Source organism: Pteropus vampyrus, unplaced genomic scaffold, assembly GCF_000151845.1.
Source record: "Pteropus vampyrus isolate Shadow unplaced genomic scaffold, Pvam_2.0 Scaffold261, whole genome shotgun sequence".
In the NCBI taxonomy this organism is placed as follows: domain Eukaryota; kingdom Metazoa; phylum Chordata; class Mammalia; order Chiroptera; family Pteropodidae; genus Pteropus; species Pteropus vampyrus.
The window spans coordinates 1,726,488-1,744,237 of record NW_011889042.1 but is presented as its reverse complement, the minus strand read 5'-3'; the positions used below and the strand labels follow the sequence as shown (position 1 = coordinate 1,744,237).

The following is a 17,750-nucleotide window of genomic DNA, read 5'->3' as shown; positions in this document are numbered from 1 at the left end:
CATAGTAGTCTTTGATTTGATATTGGGGTAATTTATAGCAGATGAATACTTAGGCTATAAAATAGGAAAATAGTATATAAAAGCAAAGTAACCCATCTTCCTAAGGTAGAAAAACCACATTTTAATCTGAGGGTGTCTAGAGTCTGCATTATTTTACTTTTCTCAGGTTTTGTTCCCTTACAAATTAGGATGGATTAGACCTGTATTTATTATATTTAATATGAAATCATTAAAATATGTATAAAATGCTGTCCTAATCTTAATAGTCTATCTGGAGACCCCCAACACACTATTTTAAATAGTTTTGAATAGAAATTAGGGCCTGTTTTAACCTTTTTAGGACCCGATCATTAGGGGCTTTTTCTTTGAAGTTTGCATGTCTTTTTTTTTTTTTTTGTGAGTGATTTTTCACTATTTGCCTTTTTTGAGAACATGGCGTAACTATTTATAAAAAGTTCCTTCCTTAACTCTGCCTGCTATCTCACTGAGCACATGACTTTGAAAACCGCTAGTAGTAATAACATCGAGATTTGAAGTTTAGTTTTACTTCAGGTATAGTAGTCCAAGTATAATGCTTTGGTTGAGATACCAACTTTTAAATATAGTGTAAAAGGCAAATGAAAGTTACATGGTGAAGATGTCCTAATCCCATTGTCCTTATGTCATTTTTCCCTAATTCTTCACAGAATTACATAATCAAATTATGCTAGTCCTAGAAGGAACTTTGGAGATTTATCTCATTCAACCATGTCATTATATAGACAAGGACATTTTTTTGAGGGTCAGTATAGTGGTTTGCCGTGGTGTCACAACTAGTTAGTGGAAGGGCCTGTGTACTCCAGGTCCTTTCTTTCACTAATACATTTGGACTCTTCTTCAGTATTATTTCTGTCTGATACTATCCACTTTTATTGAGAGTAGCTAGCATATAATAGCCTTTATTCTTTGGCTTAATTAAAAGCAAAAAAATTCTTCCTCAGAGAAGTTGAGGCAAATTAGGTATTCCTAAATACTTCTTAGAAAATAGAGCATAAAAACATGCAGCCTGTCTTTATATAAAAAGATCAGTTATGGAGCCACTTGAGTCTTAAACTTCAGTCCATACTTGTAATCCAATATCAGCAGAAGCTGGGCACACTGGGCAAGAGGTAGCTTATCTGCCCAAGTTCTTGTCCAGTCATTAGACTTATTTGATTTTTTTGAATACCATTTCCTTTGGGGAGGAAGACTTGCCAGGTCATGAGTTCATTATTACTGTCTTTGATAGGATTTAACCTTCATTTGAAAAAGTGGTTCCTTCTCATTATCTCCCTCCCTCAGGCTGGCTGCATCCTAGCATGCCCAGTTTTAGCCTGGCGTGCGCTTTTATGGCATTTATAAATCCCTCCTTCTTGAGGGTTTATAATGACAGTGCTAAAAATCAAGTTGACTGAAGTATGAACATTGCCATTGAATTTGAGGGGGCCTGAGAATGTTCTTTCTAGTCTGTTTTACTTTGACAAAATTTAACATACTAAGGCTTTTCCACTTTCTGCCATACACCTAGGTTTATGATACTTTTGAGGTGCTAATTAACATTACCTGTTTTTCTCCAGGTGGATAAATTAGATGCTTCAGAATCACTGAGAAAAGAAGAAGAACAAGCCACAGAGACGCAACCTATTGTTTATGGTAATCTCTATCTCTTTTTAACCTCACAGAAATATAGTAGACAAATGTTTCACTTGTTAGGGATGTAGCCTCAAAATAGAAATAGAATAAGCTGCTAAAGTGCAAAAGTCCGAGTTAAGAAATCATTCTCTCATTTTTCCCCCCTGCAAACAGCCTTAAAGCAGGCATTGACATTATTCACTGAGATAATCATTGTTAAAATAATTTTTTATTTTTCAAATACAGTTGACATACGATATATTATTTTCGCGTGTATAGCATAGAGATTAGACATTTATATAACCTACAAAGTGATCACCCTGATAAATCTAGTACCCATCTGACACCATACATAGTTATTACAATATTCACTAAGGTAATCTTAAATGCAAAAATAATCTCAAAAACTTAGATCATAACCTATATTTTCTTATTGCCTGGTCACTGATTGATTGCTTATATATAAATTACTGAGAAGTATTGGCGAGTTCAATTTCTCAGAAGTGCCAAGGCTGTCTTTAGTATGCTCTACATAAAGAGAACATCTCTTTAAATTTTAACTGAGACAGAACTTGGGTAGAGTTACCATATGAGAACTTTCCAGAGAGATAAGATCTTTAGACTCAGTGAATATTTAAGGCAATTTAGTTTCTTCTTACATGTGCATGTCTGAACTACTTCATACCCTTTCCATTTCACTGTTGGTGAACAGATTCATTTGAACAATGAACTTGAAGGGTTCAAGTTCAAGAACACTGTAACCAAATATTCTTTGGAAGAGGACATAAAATTATGACCATTACTTCTCATCTTGTTAAAGGAAATGATAATACAAATTTATTATGGCATTATCTCCTTTATATTGTAAATAAAAAGGACTTTGGGAATTTAGAGAACCCAGAGTAGTTTTGATAAAGTTGGAGAAGATAAAACTCTAAGTATATTCTTAGAGATGACAGAGCAAGTTGCTTGACATATCTCAGATAGAAAAAATTAGGAACAAAAACAGGGTGAGTGCAATAATTTGGGGGCATCTGCTGAATTTGGCTTGCCTTCAGGGTGTTTAAATGGACAGGCCTTGTAGGCCGTTGCCAGTGGGGCGGAAATTTCAAGATAGATGTAAATAGGTTAGAAGTGATTTTTATAACCTGCTGAGTTTTATAAACTGCTGGTTTTCAAAAATGAATTTGCTCACCAAAGACAATTTTTGTTGCTGTTCATAAAAAGAAGAAACATGAGGTCATTTGTGCTGGGAGAAATCTTGCCCTAGGTTTACATTCTAGTGAGAAAGTACTTATTCTGTGGGGGTTGGGAAGAAGCATTATGTTTTCTCTCTCTGAATAAGCCAGGGTTCTCTGTAGGTCGTTTTCTGTGTGTGGTTAACAACTGTTTAAACTTCATAAGAGTGTTAACATAATATTCGAAAGAGAGATTTGTACTAATATATTTCATACCTAACGTATATTTGAATATGTCTTGTTTTTTATTGCTTTCTCTAAGTGCTGGATTCTTTGCTCAAAATGCATTAGGTTTTATTACTATTTAGATGTATTTAAATCAGAAATTTAAATCTAACTTTAAAAGTTCAGTTGTTATTAAAACCATGTCTGTTAAAAAATTATTTTCCTGTGCTAATTATATTGTCACCAAATATAACTTGCAAATGCCATGTGGTGATAAGTGTATTTGCAGATGCCTTGCCGGATCACGTCAAGCATGCATGTGCATATTGCTTTAAATGATATGAAGTAACGTAATTGCTGTTAACAGTTCTGGCTCTTGACCCTGCACTGTTTGTTGGCCTTTTTGGCAGGACCCTTCTTAGGGTGATCGTTAGTGCCAAAATTGTGACAGTCAAAAGTGCCGCCACAAGACTCATTCCAAATTGTGATTATGCCACTAGAATAGGGAGATTGGAGTGTGATCGTCCTACAATGCTAACAGTTTTTACCACCCCCTTGCCCCTGCCCCTGCCCCTGCCCCTTTTTGTTTTCCATCTTTAGGTCAGCCCCAGTTGATGCTGACAGCAGGACCCAGTGTTGCAGTCCCTCCCCAGGCACCTTTTGGCTATGGTTATACTGCACCACCCTATGGGCAGCCACAGCCTGGCTTTGGGTACAGCATGTGAGACGGAAAGCTGATCCTGTAGTCGCCTATTTTCGTACTGAAACATCGTCTCTACCTGCTTCTCAGTGTATAACAGGAAAACAGGCACATGTTCTTGTAATCTTTATTTCATGAAGGACAACTTTTTGTTTCTAACTATAAACTTGGATCACTTATGTTAAAAGCTTATTTCACATTCCGCATCATTTTAGAATTTATTTTCAAAGGGGAATAGTTTCAATGTTTTATTCACGTGGGCTTTTTTTCTTCCCCCTCACTCTTTGAAAAACTGCTTAATATTCGATCTGTTGTGAAGAACCTGATTTGCACTCTGTAGTGTTAAAAGAAAAAAACTCTAATATTGAATCTCTTAAATTTAGTGTATGTAAACAGCTTACAATATGTATTGTCTAAATGCATTTAAATCTCTTTTATTCAAAGAAAAGCTAAAGCGAATATATTGGTATGTGACCATGCAAGACTGTCAATGCCAGCCAAGACAACACTAATCAGCATAACCCTACACTGGACTGCAGTGCTCTCCAAATTATTTGAAAAATGCATTACAGACAACTTGCCTGAATTTTAAATGAGCATAAAAGGCCCTCTAACCTATGCAGGTTTCCTCATTACGCATATAGAAAATGCTAGTCTGTTTTTGCTCACTCATATGTAACAGGTGCCCTTATGTTGTGCTGTATCCTGTGCTTTTTCTGTGGGACCATTCCATTCAGGAACAAAGAGCACCATAATTCCAATCCGTGTGTATTTACTAACCCTTCCCTAAGGTTTGTGTATGTTGGATATTGTGGTGTTTTAGATCACTGAGTGTACAGAAGAGAGAATTCAAACAAAATATTGCTGTTCTTCAGTTTTGTGGAATTTGAAATTACTCAAATTTAAAATAAATTACTGGACTGTGGAAATAATATGTAGAATGGCAGTTTTAATTAAATACCTCTTAGACTGAAACCAAAAGAACCATGGTAGTTTCATATTGGATACTGAGGGTGCAGGGAGGCGTGAGAGCCGAAGTGGAGTGCGGTTGGGGACATGTGGAAGCACTATAACACATCGTGTGCATAACTGTAGTTAATGTGGTACATATGGTAGTGTAAAGAACCAGTCAGTACTATAGTGGGCTACATTTCAGCTGTCTCCATTGTTTGAACCAAGTGGCACTTAACAGGTTTTTTCTAAGCTTTTCCCTTAAATGACCAGATTATGGATATTATATTAACTTGAAATAAAAGTATATAAACGTGTCATTAATATGCTGTTCCTTGTGTTGAAATTGTATGAGTCCTCAAATTATGAGTAGTTTAGGGTGATTTTTAAAAACCAGTATTTGAATCCAACCTTTTGTGGAAAAGTTCCCTTCACTCTTAATCCTCAGTAGAGTTAGAGAGCCCCCTACCTAGCCTGTATTGCCACGGAAGGGTTTTTAAAAACTTAGAACCCCTGCTCTTCCCCCATCTTCAGTTTCTTCTATAGGAAATAATAGTATTAGCTGGAAATTCCCCCATCCCCCTTTAAGCATCTTGCTGTTGGAGCCCTGGCTGTATTTGTGTTTCTGCTGGATCTCTGCCCCTTTCATTGTCAAAATCAAGAATAGTAGTTGGCCCAGTGAGCTCATTCTTTTCAGAGTCAATATATGTTCTCTTGGACCTTTCCCATACTTTGAATCAACTGTTTTTTTTATCAATGGAATCTTGTTTTCTTTCCCTTCCTTAATAGAAGTTAAAATATTTTAGTAAAGGCTTTCTTATAGCATACTTGAAAAAAAATTTTTTAAAGAACAATAAAAAAGCCTTGTATTAATCTGGTGCTATGTCCTGTGATACTGAGTTGCCACTTAAGCCATCCATAATGGTCTTCTATAGGAGAAAGAGAAACTGCTGTATTGTATGTCTCAGGTTCAAATCCTGAGCAAGCTGAACTTCTGAGCTTGTCCTTAATGTATATATTAACATCGAGTACTTTTCAGAGTTATTTGCAAGAGTATGTTAAAATCACAAAATGCCTAGCTCAAGACTGGGCAGTAGAAAGTGTTGTACAATAAATGGTAAATTGGTAAACTGTATTTTAAAGGGGTCTTCCCTAACATTACTTTGAACAGGAAGGTGGTCTGGGAGAAGGAATTGAAAACAAGAGTACAGTCCTTAGCACTCTAAAAGTAACAAACAGGAGAGAAGGGGAGACATGGGAATCTTCTCAGGTGGTAAAAATTCTTTCAGTGATCTTCATCCCTAGTATCCAAATATAGTCTTTGTACAAAAAACCTGTGTGATATTTGTTGACAACTATTTTAACATAGACATTAGTGTAATAGCAAGAGACTGATGCTCTTCAAGTAGGGCTGCTTGAATGTTCTGTAAATTGATTCAGTCAGGCAGAGATCTCATTCTAGTTTGGTTCTCGAACTTTTTTTTTAGAGCTTTGGTTTTTGTGGTGATTGTATTTATTGATACTTAGTGCATTAGTAGTTAAAACAGAATTTTTAAAAATCTAAGTGTTAACAGTAAATTCATTCCATGTTAACGTAAACAATTATGAGGAATCATATTTCCCAAAAGTGATAACTGGCACTGTTTTTTAAATCTCTTCAAAGTTCTCTTAATAGAAGATTGATAGGTTCTCACATCTGCTTCTGCATTTCAGTCTGTTACTATGTTGTTTTTGTTAAAGTATATAAAGAAAATTCTGGCCTCATAGTTACATAATTAGGAAAGGAGTATTTTAATAGCCTTCAAAGAAAGGCTAGTTGAAATGTGGAATCAAACCATGAAAGTGAACACTTGTACTATTATATTAAAATTTAGTCTGTCTTTATTTGGATCTTTTACCCATGCATGATTTGTACCCTCATGCACTGGTTATGTGGAAGACACTGATTTACGAAGTTATATAGTTCTTCTAAATGTTGACACATTTTAAAAATCATTTGTGAGGTACACTGATTTTATCAGAATAGTCTTAAGTTTTGAGAAGCTTGAAGGCAAGGCAGATAAAAGTTTTCCTAAATACTGCCGATTGTTATATATGAGAAAATATTTGCCACACACCCAGATCTGGATAACCAGAGTATGTGAGTTGTTCTTGCCAGTAGAAATGTTGCATGACAAAAGCGGCTATTTCAGCTCAAAACTAGCCACATAAATCTTTTTCTCAAGACAACAATCATACTTCAGTGTATACCAGAAGTGTTTAATGCTACACAGAATATTAAGATAAATAGTTAAGGGTCAAATTTAATAATATTTTTACTGTTTCATCAATATTGAGTGAAACTTTTTTCTTTTTTTTTTTTTACTGTGAGTGTAGGGCAGTGAAAACTACAATGACTACTTGTACAGGTAGGTATTCTTGCCTAAATTTGTGAAAGGTGCCAGTTTTAACCACCATTGCTTTTGTATTAGTGCAAATGCCAGCACAGTGGAAAAGAAAAATAATGTCTTAGTATTATGAAAATAGTTTTTGACCCCCTGAAAGTGTCTTAGAGAACCCATGGGCTCTGCCCATACTTTGAAAACTACAAGACTATGAACCTTAAAAAATAAGTTTTAAGTACAGGTGAACTAGAAAACATATTTCCGGAATAGTATAAAAATTCTATTTGTATACTATTCATCCTAGTAGTTATGTTATGACTTATTACAATTCCTTGAATCAGTCACAGCAGGCCATCCTGTTGGGAATGCACTGTTCTTTGAACTTGGAACCGTTAGTCTCTGAGGCAAACCTCAGAAATTACTGGAGCCAGAAGCATGCATTTAGGATTGAGTTCTCTTCAACTCAGTTACATGATGTTGCATCACTTTTGAATCTAGCAGTATAAACATTCTATTTAGAAACAGTTGCTACTGTGGCATCATTCACAGTTAAAATTTCTCCTGTGCTGTCTTATGTTCGTGTAAATGGTATAAAACTGACTAAATATTAGAACCTTTTAAGACTGGCTGCAGTAGTCTTTAGTGTTCTCTCCACACTCAACTCAGCCTTAGTTGTGCTATCATGCTGCTTATGTTGATGTTAACTGCTAACTAATGCTAATTACTGTTGAAGTTAACCATGGGGAGTTGGAGCCACTTAATATGCATGTGCCTGTTACCAAAATTATCCCTGGCATCATCATAGTTTTTAGGGATATAGTGAATTTAGAAATACTGTCAGAATCCCCCTAAAAAATGGCTTTCAGGAAAAATGGCTTTTTGCAAGAGATTGCAATAAAATAAAATAAAATAAAATAAAATAAAATAAAATAAAGGAAGCTATGTAGCTTTGGTAGCTGGGAACTTATTTTTATTCTGAGTAGCAGGTAATTACTGGAATTATGTCATGCGAAGTTAAAGATCGAAAGAGAAATAAAGGTCTCCTAAAATAACTGATTAAGTTCCTTGAGTTGTAGGTAAACAGTGGATGTTGGAATGACACTACATTCTCTTCACAATTGCATAAATCCCTATGTGTGCCCATTACCACATTCAAGGTCTATACAAGTCACTTCACGTTTCAATGCCTTCATTGTTAGGGAAGGGTCGGGGAAGACTTTTATAGGCTATGATATAGAACCACTGCTGAGAACCTTTGGCTAGTGTGGGTCAGGGAACTGAACACGAAGCACTGCACAGCTGGGTTATATCAATGCTATAAAACCTCAACTTAGACAAAAAACCCAGAAGGTTAGATTCTAAACCAGTTGTGTAACTATACCATGATCTATTAATAAAATGCAGGCTATCAGTCATCTAAAAAGTGCATCCAATAAGACTACCTTTGAACCCCTGATCCTCCAAGGGGGACAGCAACATAGTCTTGGGGAAGAACTATGAGTACAGAGCCTAACCATGCATAGGAAATGCTGTTTTCCTCCTTGTAATTTAATTTTGTTGTGACCTATTTCTTATTTTAAATTTTAGCACTTGAACCACCAGGACCACTTAACCAACTTTTCTTTTTTTTTACCCCAAGATAACTGTAACAAGTACACGGCAGAAGAACGGGGAACAGATTGTCATCTTGAGAATACTTAAATTAGGGGAAGAAATTCAGCTTTTATTGTTAGAATTTGACAGTTTCAATGTGGCGCTGGAATCATCATCATACAAAATTCCACTTAGTAAAGTTTAAGGTGACCAGTGACTTTGTCAACCAGGTCTGCTGGTCCTGGCCCAATTCCTAAGACTGTTTGAGAGCCTGGTGCAATCTGAGTACGTCCAGCATCTTGGATTAAACTGACAGTCAGTCCCAGCATTTTCGCATGGGTCAATAATTCAACCAGAGTTTCTTCATCAGGGGCTTTCACCACCACTTTGGGTTGGCCACAGTATTCCCATTGTTTGAGCAATTCAGGGTTTCTCCTTTGAATTTTCTTGTAGGCAGAAACAGCAGCATGAGAACACTGGGCAGCCACTTTCCCTTTTCCCATCTTTAAGTCATTTCGAACCACAAGAATCATTTTGTATTCCCCACTCTCTCCTAAGATGCTTGCTTCAGTTCCAGTCTCTCTCTCTTTCTCACTCACTGAGCTTTTGGGGATCATCCCAAAACGTACACGGAGGCCCCAGCCCAGGCACATGCCGCAAGCAACTCCAGCAGCCAAGCTGAGTACACCAGGATGAGTCAAATATTCCATCACCAAGGATTTGGAGAGCATCTTGAAGAAAAGGATAAAAGTTATCAGCATCTAGCAGTGAAATTTACAGGCTTATTAGATAAAACACCTTAACAGTATATAAGCAGCAACATTTAAAACTATATGAGGTCATCCAGAAAAAAAGAAAAATATATTTTGGATCTTATGCATGTACCATTTTCTTCTCTGTGAACTAGAAAAGATTCAAGATTATAGGTGAAGCAGTTTAGGTCATTTTGAATTTCAATATGAGATTCTGGATACAACAAAGCTTTGTTCCTCAGTCTAACTTCTGTGGAGAAAGGAAATGTTCTGTTTTACCACGATGCCCAAAAGATCTAAAGAAACCAAGAATAACTCCCCCTTTTCTGTGCTTATTTGTGTATTTATAATGCAGTAGATCTCAAAGGGGATGGTACCAGTCCCTCAGAGGAGTTCCTGGTTGTCATCATAATGGGCCTGGAGTGAAGGACTTTGCTTCCATTTACTAGGCCTGTGCAAGGAATGCTGTCTTACAAAGTGAGGAATTTGTCCCATGGAGCATTATTTTAGTTGAATTAATCAAGAAACCATTAATACCTAAGACTAGAACTCAACTTCATTTTACGTATGAATACAAAGTAATTTTTGCATAGTTTTAATATACACTGAATTTACCATAAGTGTATCATATAAAACAAAGGAAGATCCTCCTTTATCCTTTATTATTTTAGAAATTCTTTTTACCCCAGTAAAGCTGTTCATGGTATTTGAGACACCAATAAAATATCAGTCTACATTTGAAGCTACTGGATTCGTGTGATTCTATGAATAGGCACAAGTCCTAGAAATACATTTTATCATAAATTTCCTTTTCTCGTTTAGGTTACCATTAAGACATCATAAATGTTTTTGAAATTATATGGTAGATTATATGGTATCAAATTTTAATATGAAGACAGTATAGGGGAAGGGGATGTTAAACTTTGATATAATTCACAAACTATAAAATTTACCTTTTTAGAGTGTACAATTTTAGATTGTACAATTCAGTGATTTTTAATATATACACAAGATTGTATAACAACGATCACCACTATCTAATTCCAGAACATTTTCATTACCTCAGAAAGAAACCTCTGTATCCACATTAGTAGTTGCTTCCCATTTCCCCCTCCCCCAGTCATTAGCACTAATCTACTTTGTCTTTATGGATTGACCAATTCTGGACATTTACATAAATCAAACCATACAACATGTGGCCTTTTGTTTCAAGTTTCTATCATTTAGCACAATGTCTGAAGATTCATCCATTTTGTAGCCTGTATTACTACTTCATTATTTTTTATTGATGGGTATACCACATTTTATTTATCCATCGGTTGATGGACATTTGGATGGTTTTCACCTTTTGGTGATTATAAATAATGCTGCTATGAGTACAAGTTTTTGTGTGGACATATGTTTTCATTTCTCTTGGGCATATACCTAGGAATCAAATTGCTAGGTCATGTGGTGACTGTAACTTTTTGAGAAACTGCCAAACTCCTAAAGTACTAACACCGTTTTTCACTCATTACAAATGATTTATTTTATGCTTTACAGTGTTTAATAAATCTCTAATTCAGAAAAAAGTCTTTTGCAATAGATCACATAAGTCACGCCTGTCTCCAGATCTCAAAGAATTATTGGGAGGGCTATAATTGAGATAAACCAGGTCAAAAGACCTTCAGTAATTGTTAAAGAACAATGGACTACATTCAATGTCTGAAGGGAAAAAAAGTAAAAAACTGTATAAATTTGTCTCCAAATTATAAAAGTATAATTTAAGACATTATACTGTTGTACTTAGCTTGCTTTTTAAAGGCTGGATCTAAAAGATGCAGTTAATTAAAAAAATGAAACAACCTAGTATCCCCACACTTGGAATCTCAAATTCAATCCTTGCCCTCCGCAGAACAAAACTAATTCCCCTGAAATTGCTGCTTAATGCTCTTAAACCTGCAACTATTTTCACTTACTTGGAGTCCCTTAGAATCCTTTACTATTCAGATACTTTCTGAAATACCTACCAAAAAAACCCTCTGCAACTGATAGTTAATGCATTGCATTTTCTAGTCATAATCCTTTCTGGAGTTACCTCCTTCAATGCTCAACTTTTCCAGACACAGAAGCAGGAAGACCAGGACTATGTGGTGAGGAAAATATTTCTAGAAGAAAGACTAGTCGATAGCACTTTGTCTCACATACTTTGTTCATTAGTTTTAGCAAAAAACTAATATGGGGTAGTTGTGGGAGGCAGAAGCTAATTTGAGGCTGGGTCAAGAAATAGAGACAAAGTGAAAGAGCAGAAAGAAGCAATAGATATAAGGGGACGTGGAGAGAAGTAAAGATGAGTATATTTAAATGTCAATAGAGCCCAAGGAAAGGTAGGTAGATGCTCAGGATTCAGAAAGAATAATTAACAATACAGAGCAGTAGGAGGAAGGGGACCTTCAGACCTCAAGAAGGGATATCCTCTAGAAAAAAGAGGCAACTTTCCCAGTGTGACAGTTTTAGATGTAGGTAAGCCTGTGGATTTGGAGGGAGGGAGGCTGTACAAAAGTCAAGCTGCAGTCAACAAGAAGACTGAAATGAGTTGCAGTAAAACACAATAGGATTGCAACGGAATGTGGAAAACGTGGTTGAGATTAATAATGTTTTACAATGGTACCACACTGACCAGCTGTGATTTTCTCCAGTAGTACCTAGCAGCCCAAATATAGTTATAAATACAGAAGGAGAAATGACTTTATACTTCCGGAGCAAATAAAAGCCAAAAGATTAACATACAAAATTATCTGCTGCACCCACATTCTTCTTTCATTATAATGGATAGGTGGTTTTATCCAGGTTTTGGAGATGGAATATTACACGGTGATACAAAATCCAGTGTAGTTATAGAAATGGTTATCTGGGGTATAGTCAGAAGTGTGTCACTAAAGCTCAACAGCCTTCTCTATTCTTTTAGGCCTCCTTCCTTCTACAAACATTGATTGGTCCTGCTCTTAGGTGAAGGAGATACCGGAGTACACAAAACAGAAAAGTCTCTTCTCTCATTGAGTTCACATTCTAGTAGTGGTTTAGAGGCGGCCCAATCCTAGTTTTGAATTTCCTTCACTTTATTTTAATAGCTCAAATGATACTGATTTCACAGTACAATGATACTGAATCAATGATACAATTACTATTTCAGTGATACTTCAAACATACTGTCATTTGGTCAATATAACGGTGAGAAGTTAGCATTATTTCTATATTAAAAATGAGAAAATTGAGGCCAAGAGAAGTAACGTTCAAGAAACAAATGTATGCTGGCTTCCTGTGGGCCAAGCACATATCTTGTTAGGTTGAGAATACAGTGATGAACAATGCAGGCCACTGCCAGTTGTTCATAGTCCAGTAGAGGAGACAAGTAATTACTGGGGTGGTAAATGTTATAAAAAGGTGTTAGGGGAGTACATAAAGGGCTTTTAGCTCAGTTTAGGAGGTCAGGGAAGGCTTCCTTGAGAAAATGACATTTAAAATGTGGCAAAGGATGACTATATATGGTATGTCAAATGACCTGAACGCAGTCCAGAAGCTGAAAGATGGAGGGAAATAGTAGCAGAGAATAAACCAGGGGAAAAAAGGGCATGATCTAAATCATAGGCCTTATAAACAATGTTAAACAGTGTGGAATTTACCCTAAGGACAATGGGAAGCTTCTGCAGGGAAAGAATTTTTGTTTTCTGAAAGATTGCCTGAGGCTTCAGTGTAAAGAATGAATTAGAAGTTGGCAAGAATAGATACAGGGGATCAATTAGGAGGCTGCTATAATGTAATAAATAATAGTAATAGTTAATAATTGCCAAGTATTTTGCTATATATTAGGCACTGGCCAAACAGTCTACATGAATTGTTTCCTCCAATGCTCCCAACGGTCCTTTAAGGTAAATATATATTTACTGTCCCCATTTTTCATATGTGGAAATCGAAGTACAGAGAACGTAAGTAGCTCGCCCAAGTTCACACAGCTAGTAAATGGTAGCTGGATTCCAGAGCTCGTGTTTTTAACATTACTTCTATTTTTCCTTTCCCAATAGTCTAGTCGAAATGATGGTCACTTAGACAAGAGTAGTGGCCATGAGAAAGGAAAGAAATGGCTCAGGCACGTCTATATCATTTGGTGACTCACTGGAAGTCTGGTGATAAAAGAAAGAGAGAAGTTTAAAATGACATTTAAATTTGAAAAAATGGAAAATGGAGGTACTATTTACTGATGAATAAAACAGTAGGTCTGAAAGTAAAATAAATTGAAATCAATTTTAGATATATTATATTTGGTTTGTCCAAAAGACATCCTGGTTAGAGATGCCCAACAACAAAAAAAGGGGGAGGATAAAGATATCTCCCACTTTCCGAAAATCTATGTTACGCCACTTCACTTTTGAGAAAGACCTACACTGGTGCTGATTTTCATTACTCAAAAGAAATCTGAAAGGGACTTTCACTTTAAAAAAAAAGAAGGCACAAACAGCATTCAGTGTTTGTTTTGCTGCTGTGAGCCATCAGGAGACAGCATGCACCTGGAACAGTGAGAGCGACACTGCTTTTACTATGTAAGTGTTATTGTAGGTTTGTTGTGTTATTTGATATGATTTGGTAGGTTATTTTTTGGTTTTGGGAATGCTCAAAAATTTTCCATTTAAATTAACAGTAGTTGCTTCTTTGCTATATGCCATTTCTGCTTACAAAAGATTTCATAGGAATGCTCTGCTTTCAGACAGGGTATATGTATATTATTTTAAAGGTCAGAAGAGAATACAGATTTAAGAGACCTTGACATATAACTGAGGTTCCTAAAGTGATGAAAGTAGATGAGGCTACTGGGGAAAGTATACAGTGTGAAGAATGGGCAAAAATAGAATCATGAGGAAACAAATATTTAGGGTTCAAAGGAGGGTGACATGGAGTGGCCAGAGGTAAAAGTCACATATGGTAAGTTGTTAGCACCTAGTTTCAGTCCTCTTTAATTGGTGTGCTTAATATGGTGACAGGGCTGTACAGACATAGGACTTTATGGCTCTACATGCCTTTGCAGCCAGAACAAAAAAAATTATTATAACCCACATTATCTAATAATGTATCTATCATTTAGTGACTACATGATGCTTATGTACCAGCAGAACTTCTCTGATTATCTAATAACCAAACTCCAAATAAAAATATTCAATTATATTAAATAGTATACTATCTACTATGTCTACAATAAGAAGGATTCTCTGCACCAATTTCTAGGTTGCAAAGTAACCAAATATCCCATACATCACATTCAGGCACTATCTGGAGAAGGAAACTACATATAGAGAACCTATTATTTGTTGGATAACATGATAAACCCTTTACTTCCATTACTGTTGCTATGAAAATAAAAGGAAAGTATTATTAGCCTCATTTTAAAGATAAGAAAAATAAGAATCAGAGAAGCTGCTTATCCACAGTAACATAATAAGAGCATATAAAACATACTGAATCTAAGTCATGATAGAAAGCTTCTCATCTCAACTTTATCTAAAAACAGATACACCAATAAGAGTCAGTGAAAACAGAAAGTAGAAAAAGTTCCAGAAATTACCAAGTTTATCGCTTCTTTCCCATATCCCACAAGGTTTCTAATTTTAAAATGTTAAAATTAGTCTATGGCCATGCCACCCTGAATGTGCCTGATCTTGTCTGATCTCTGAAGCTAAGCAGGGTTGGGCCTGGTTAGTACTTGGATGGGAGACCATCTAGGAATACCAGGCGCTGTAGGCGCTAAAAAAATAAATTAAATAAAAAATAAAATAATAAAAATAAATAAAATGTTAAAATTAATAACATCTTTTTTTCCTTAGGATGTTCTAATCGTCTATCGATCTGATTAAATTCTCATCTAACTCCACTAAAAGGTGTTTCGGCCTATCCCCTTTTCTGCATATCTACTATAAACATACTGAAATACCCAGTGCTTGAAATTAAGGTAAAAGTAACTATTCTTAGTCTCACAGATAATACTGGGCAATGAAGACACTGCAAAACAAACATGTCCTATAAAACCTTCCGCTTGGTGCCTTCTAATTTCTGTCAGACTAAACCCCTTTCACCAATGCTTTTGATCCCATTATCTTCTGAACCATGTCCCATCCATTAATCTCACTCCATTGGCTACCGCCTTTGGCCTTTCCAACCTAAAAAATCTTTTCCTCTTTGACCTTAAACCACTGCCTAACTTTTGTTCTTCTATTTACCCCTGAACATCTTCAATTACTTGCTTCTTTCCCTGACTCAACCAAAATTGCTAAGGAATCAGACACTTGATAATTACCTCTTTTTAAGCCTCATCTTAATTTTCTATACCACTCATTGATAACTTTAAAATTTTCCTCCCTTGAATTAATTCTTTAACCCAATTTTCACACCATTACCATCCTACCTTTCTGAATAGCTTTTTTCCAGTTTCCTTCTCTGGTTCTATGTCCTCTGTTTTTCCCTGATGTGTGTATTATGAGCTTACACATTTGGTTTTCTATTTAGTCTATACCTACATTGTTCAATATAGTAACCATTAGCCAAATGTAGTTATTTAAACTTTAATTAAAACTAAAAATTCACATCTTCAGTTGCACTTTGTGTCATTTTAAGTGCTCAATTGCTCAACAGCTTAAAAGTGGCTAGCAGTCACCCTATCATACAGCAAGTTGTATTGGACGGTGCTGGTTAATATATTCCCTTTCCATTCAATTAATATTTATCGAGCACCTATTGTGCACCAGGCACTGTTCTGGACCCTGGAGATAGAGCACTAAACAAAACTAAGTCCCACTCTTCATGGAGTTGACATGCTAGCAGGAGGAGAAAGACAATAGTTTGTCAGACAGATGAACAATGCCACTCATTCCCAAATCATCGTATGCTGAGAATTCCTAGACTCTTAGGCTCCAAACTTGAATTTCCAGCTTCTGCTAGATTTCACCACTTAGATGCCTATGAAGTACTCTAAACTGTGTCCTAAACTGAACTCAGTTATCTTCCTTTTCCTCTCAAACTTCCTTTTTCTGTATTTGTGATTTCTGAGTAACCTTGGACTTTTCCTCTTCTGTCCTACTACATCTAGTCACAAATACTTGTTGCATTTATCTGTCTTAAATCATTTCTACTCTGAGCGTGCTAATTATCTCTTGGCCAAAGCCTCCAAAATTAACTTCACTCTCACTAATTTTTCACATTTCCTTCACTCTTGCCCTAGTTCATCCTAGTCCATCTGCCATTATATTTCTAAAATACAAATCTGATTCTGTAATTTCCCTGCTCAAAAATCACTGGATAAAAGCCTAAAGAATAGAACAAACCCCTCCGCGCGAATTTACAGCACTACACCATTTAGTTACAACCTACTTTATCCTTCTAACCTACTCTCCCGCTACACATTGTATTATCCTGCCACACCAAATTACTAGGTCCTTTTAAGCAGCAATCTTTCTCTGAAATTATTTTTTGTTTTTCTCCACTTGTTTCTCCAAACAAAAACAACCTCTTCACCCATAAAGGCGTAGTTCAAATGACATTTGTCTCTGTAGTCTTTACCACCCCCGAGTCTTAATTACTTATTCTCCAGCGCTGCTGTAACACATAACTACTGCAGATCATATTCTCGGCGTCTAGTACAGTGCCTGGGGTACAATATTAAAGAATTAAACTTTTCTAGGTATTAGGTCTGTGTGACACAGGGGAACCAAATTTTCGATTATATTCTTAGAAATCTTTTCTTTCCTCGTAGGATTCAACAACTCGACACGTTGTGTATTCAACACTCAGCAGAAGGTGAGGTCAGTTCGTTATTTTCTCACATTCAGAGCGGGTATACCGATGCTGCCTGAATGGAGGCTTTGCCTGGGAACTAAAAATTCTGAGTCCTCCCCCTCCCCAGCATCTTGGTCCCTTCTTGGAAAGGACGACGAGCAGAACAGGTACGGTGGCTCCAGCAGCCACTGGGAGGAAGACAGAAAGAGAAGATGAAGTGGGGAGGGGGGGGTTGTTACAGAATGAGAAGGGAAGAAACAGTCCAACCAGAGAGAAGATGGAGAAAGACATCCCGCTCCTTGACCGTGTGAGGGGCCGACCTACCTAGAGCACCAATCCGTCTCGCTCGCGTCTTTCGGTTCTTCACTTTTGAGTAGCGAACACGCTTTTATCGCTCGATTTACCTCTTCCGGGGTTCCTTGACAATAAGTTCCGGATCAAGAACTGCGAAGAGACCAGTCATTCTTCCTATCGCTCCACCCACGGGTCCCGAACCGAAATCCTGCGACGATCAGCCGAG

General features: G+C 36.5%; 2 protein-coding genes and 1 pseudogene across 3 annotated transcripts in view; 2 read left to right on the top strand and 1 right to left on the bottom strand.

Moving 5' to 3' along the window:
• Window positions 1-5,028, top strand: part of CLTC (clathrin heavy chain) — a 63,126-nt gene extending 58,098 nt beyond the window's left edge. For both annotated transcript variants that reach the window (XM_011375055.2, XM_011375056.2), the window contains 2 exons: window positions 1,596-1,671; window positions 3,654-5,028. In XM_011375055.2, the coding sequence (XP_011373357.1) occupies window positions 1,596-1,671; window positions 3,654-3,778 (201 nt within the window). In that variant the 3' untranslated portion in view covers window positions 3,779-5,028. The remainder of the gene's footprint in view (window positions 1-1,595; window positions 1,672-3,653) is intronic.
• A 3,762-nt stretch (window positions 5,029-8,790) lies between these two features.
• PTRH2 (peptidyl-tRNA hydrolase 2) lies at window positions 8,791-17,722 on the bottom strand. Its single transcript, XM_011375054.2, has 2 exons — window positions 17,555-17,722; window positions 8,791-9,412 (listed from the first exon to the last, which is right to left on the bottom strand). The coding sequence occupies exon 2, from the start codon at window positions 9,410-9,412 to the stop codon at window positions 8,873-8,875; it is 540 nt and encodes a 179-aa protein (XP_011373356.1). The 5' UTR covers window positions 17,555-17,722; the 3' UTR covers window positions 8,791-8,872.
• Window positions 15,087-15,205, top strand: LOC111729403 (annotated as a pseudogene).
• Window positions 17,723-17,750: the final 28 nt, after the last annotated feature.

Bases quoted from the DNA above. Each gene is read 5' to 3' on its own strand.
- PTRH2 (XM_011375054.2), bottom strand. From the start codon at position 9,412: ATGCTCTCCAAATCCTTGGTGATGGAATATTTGACTCATCCTGGTGTA.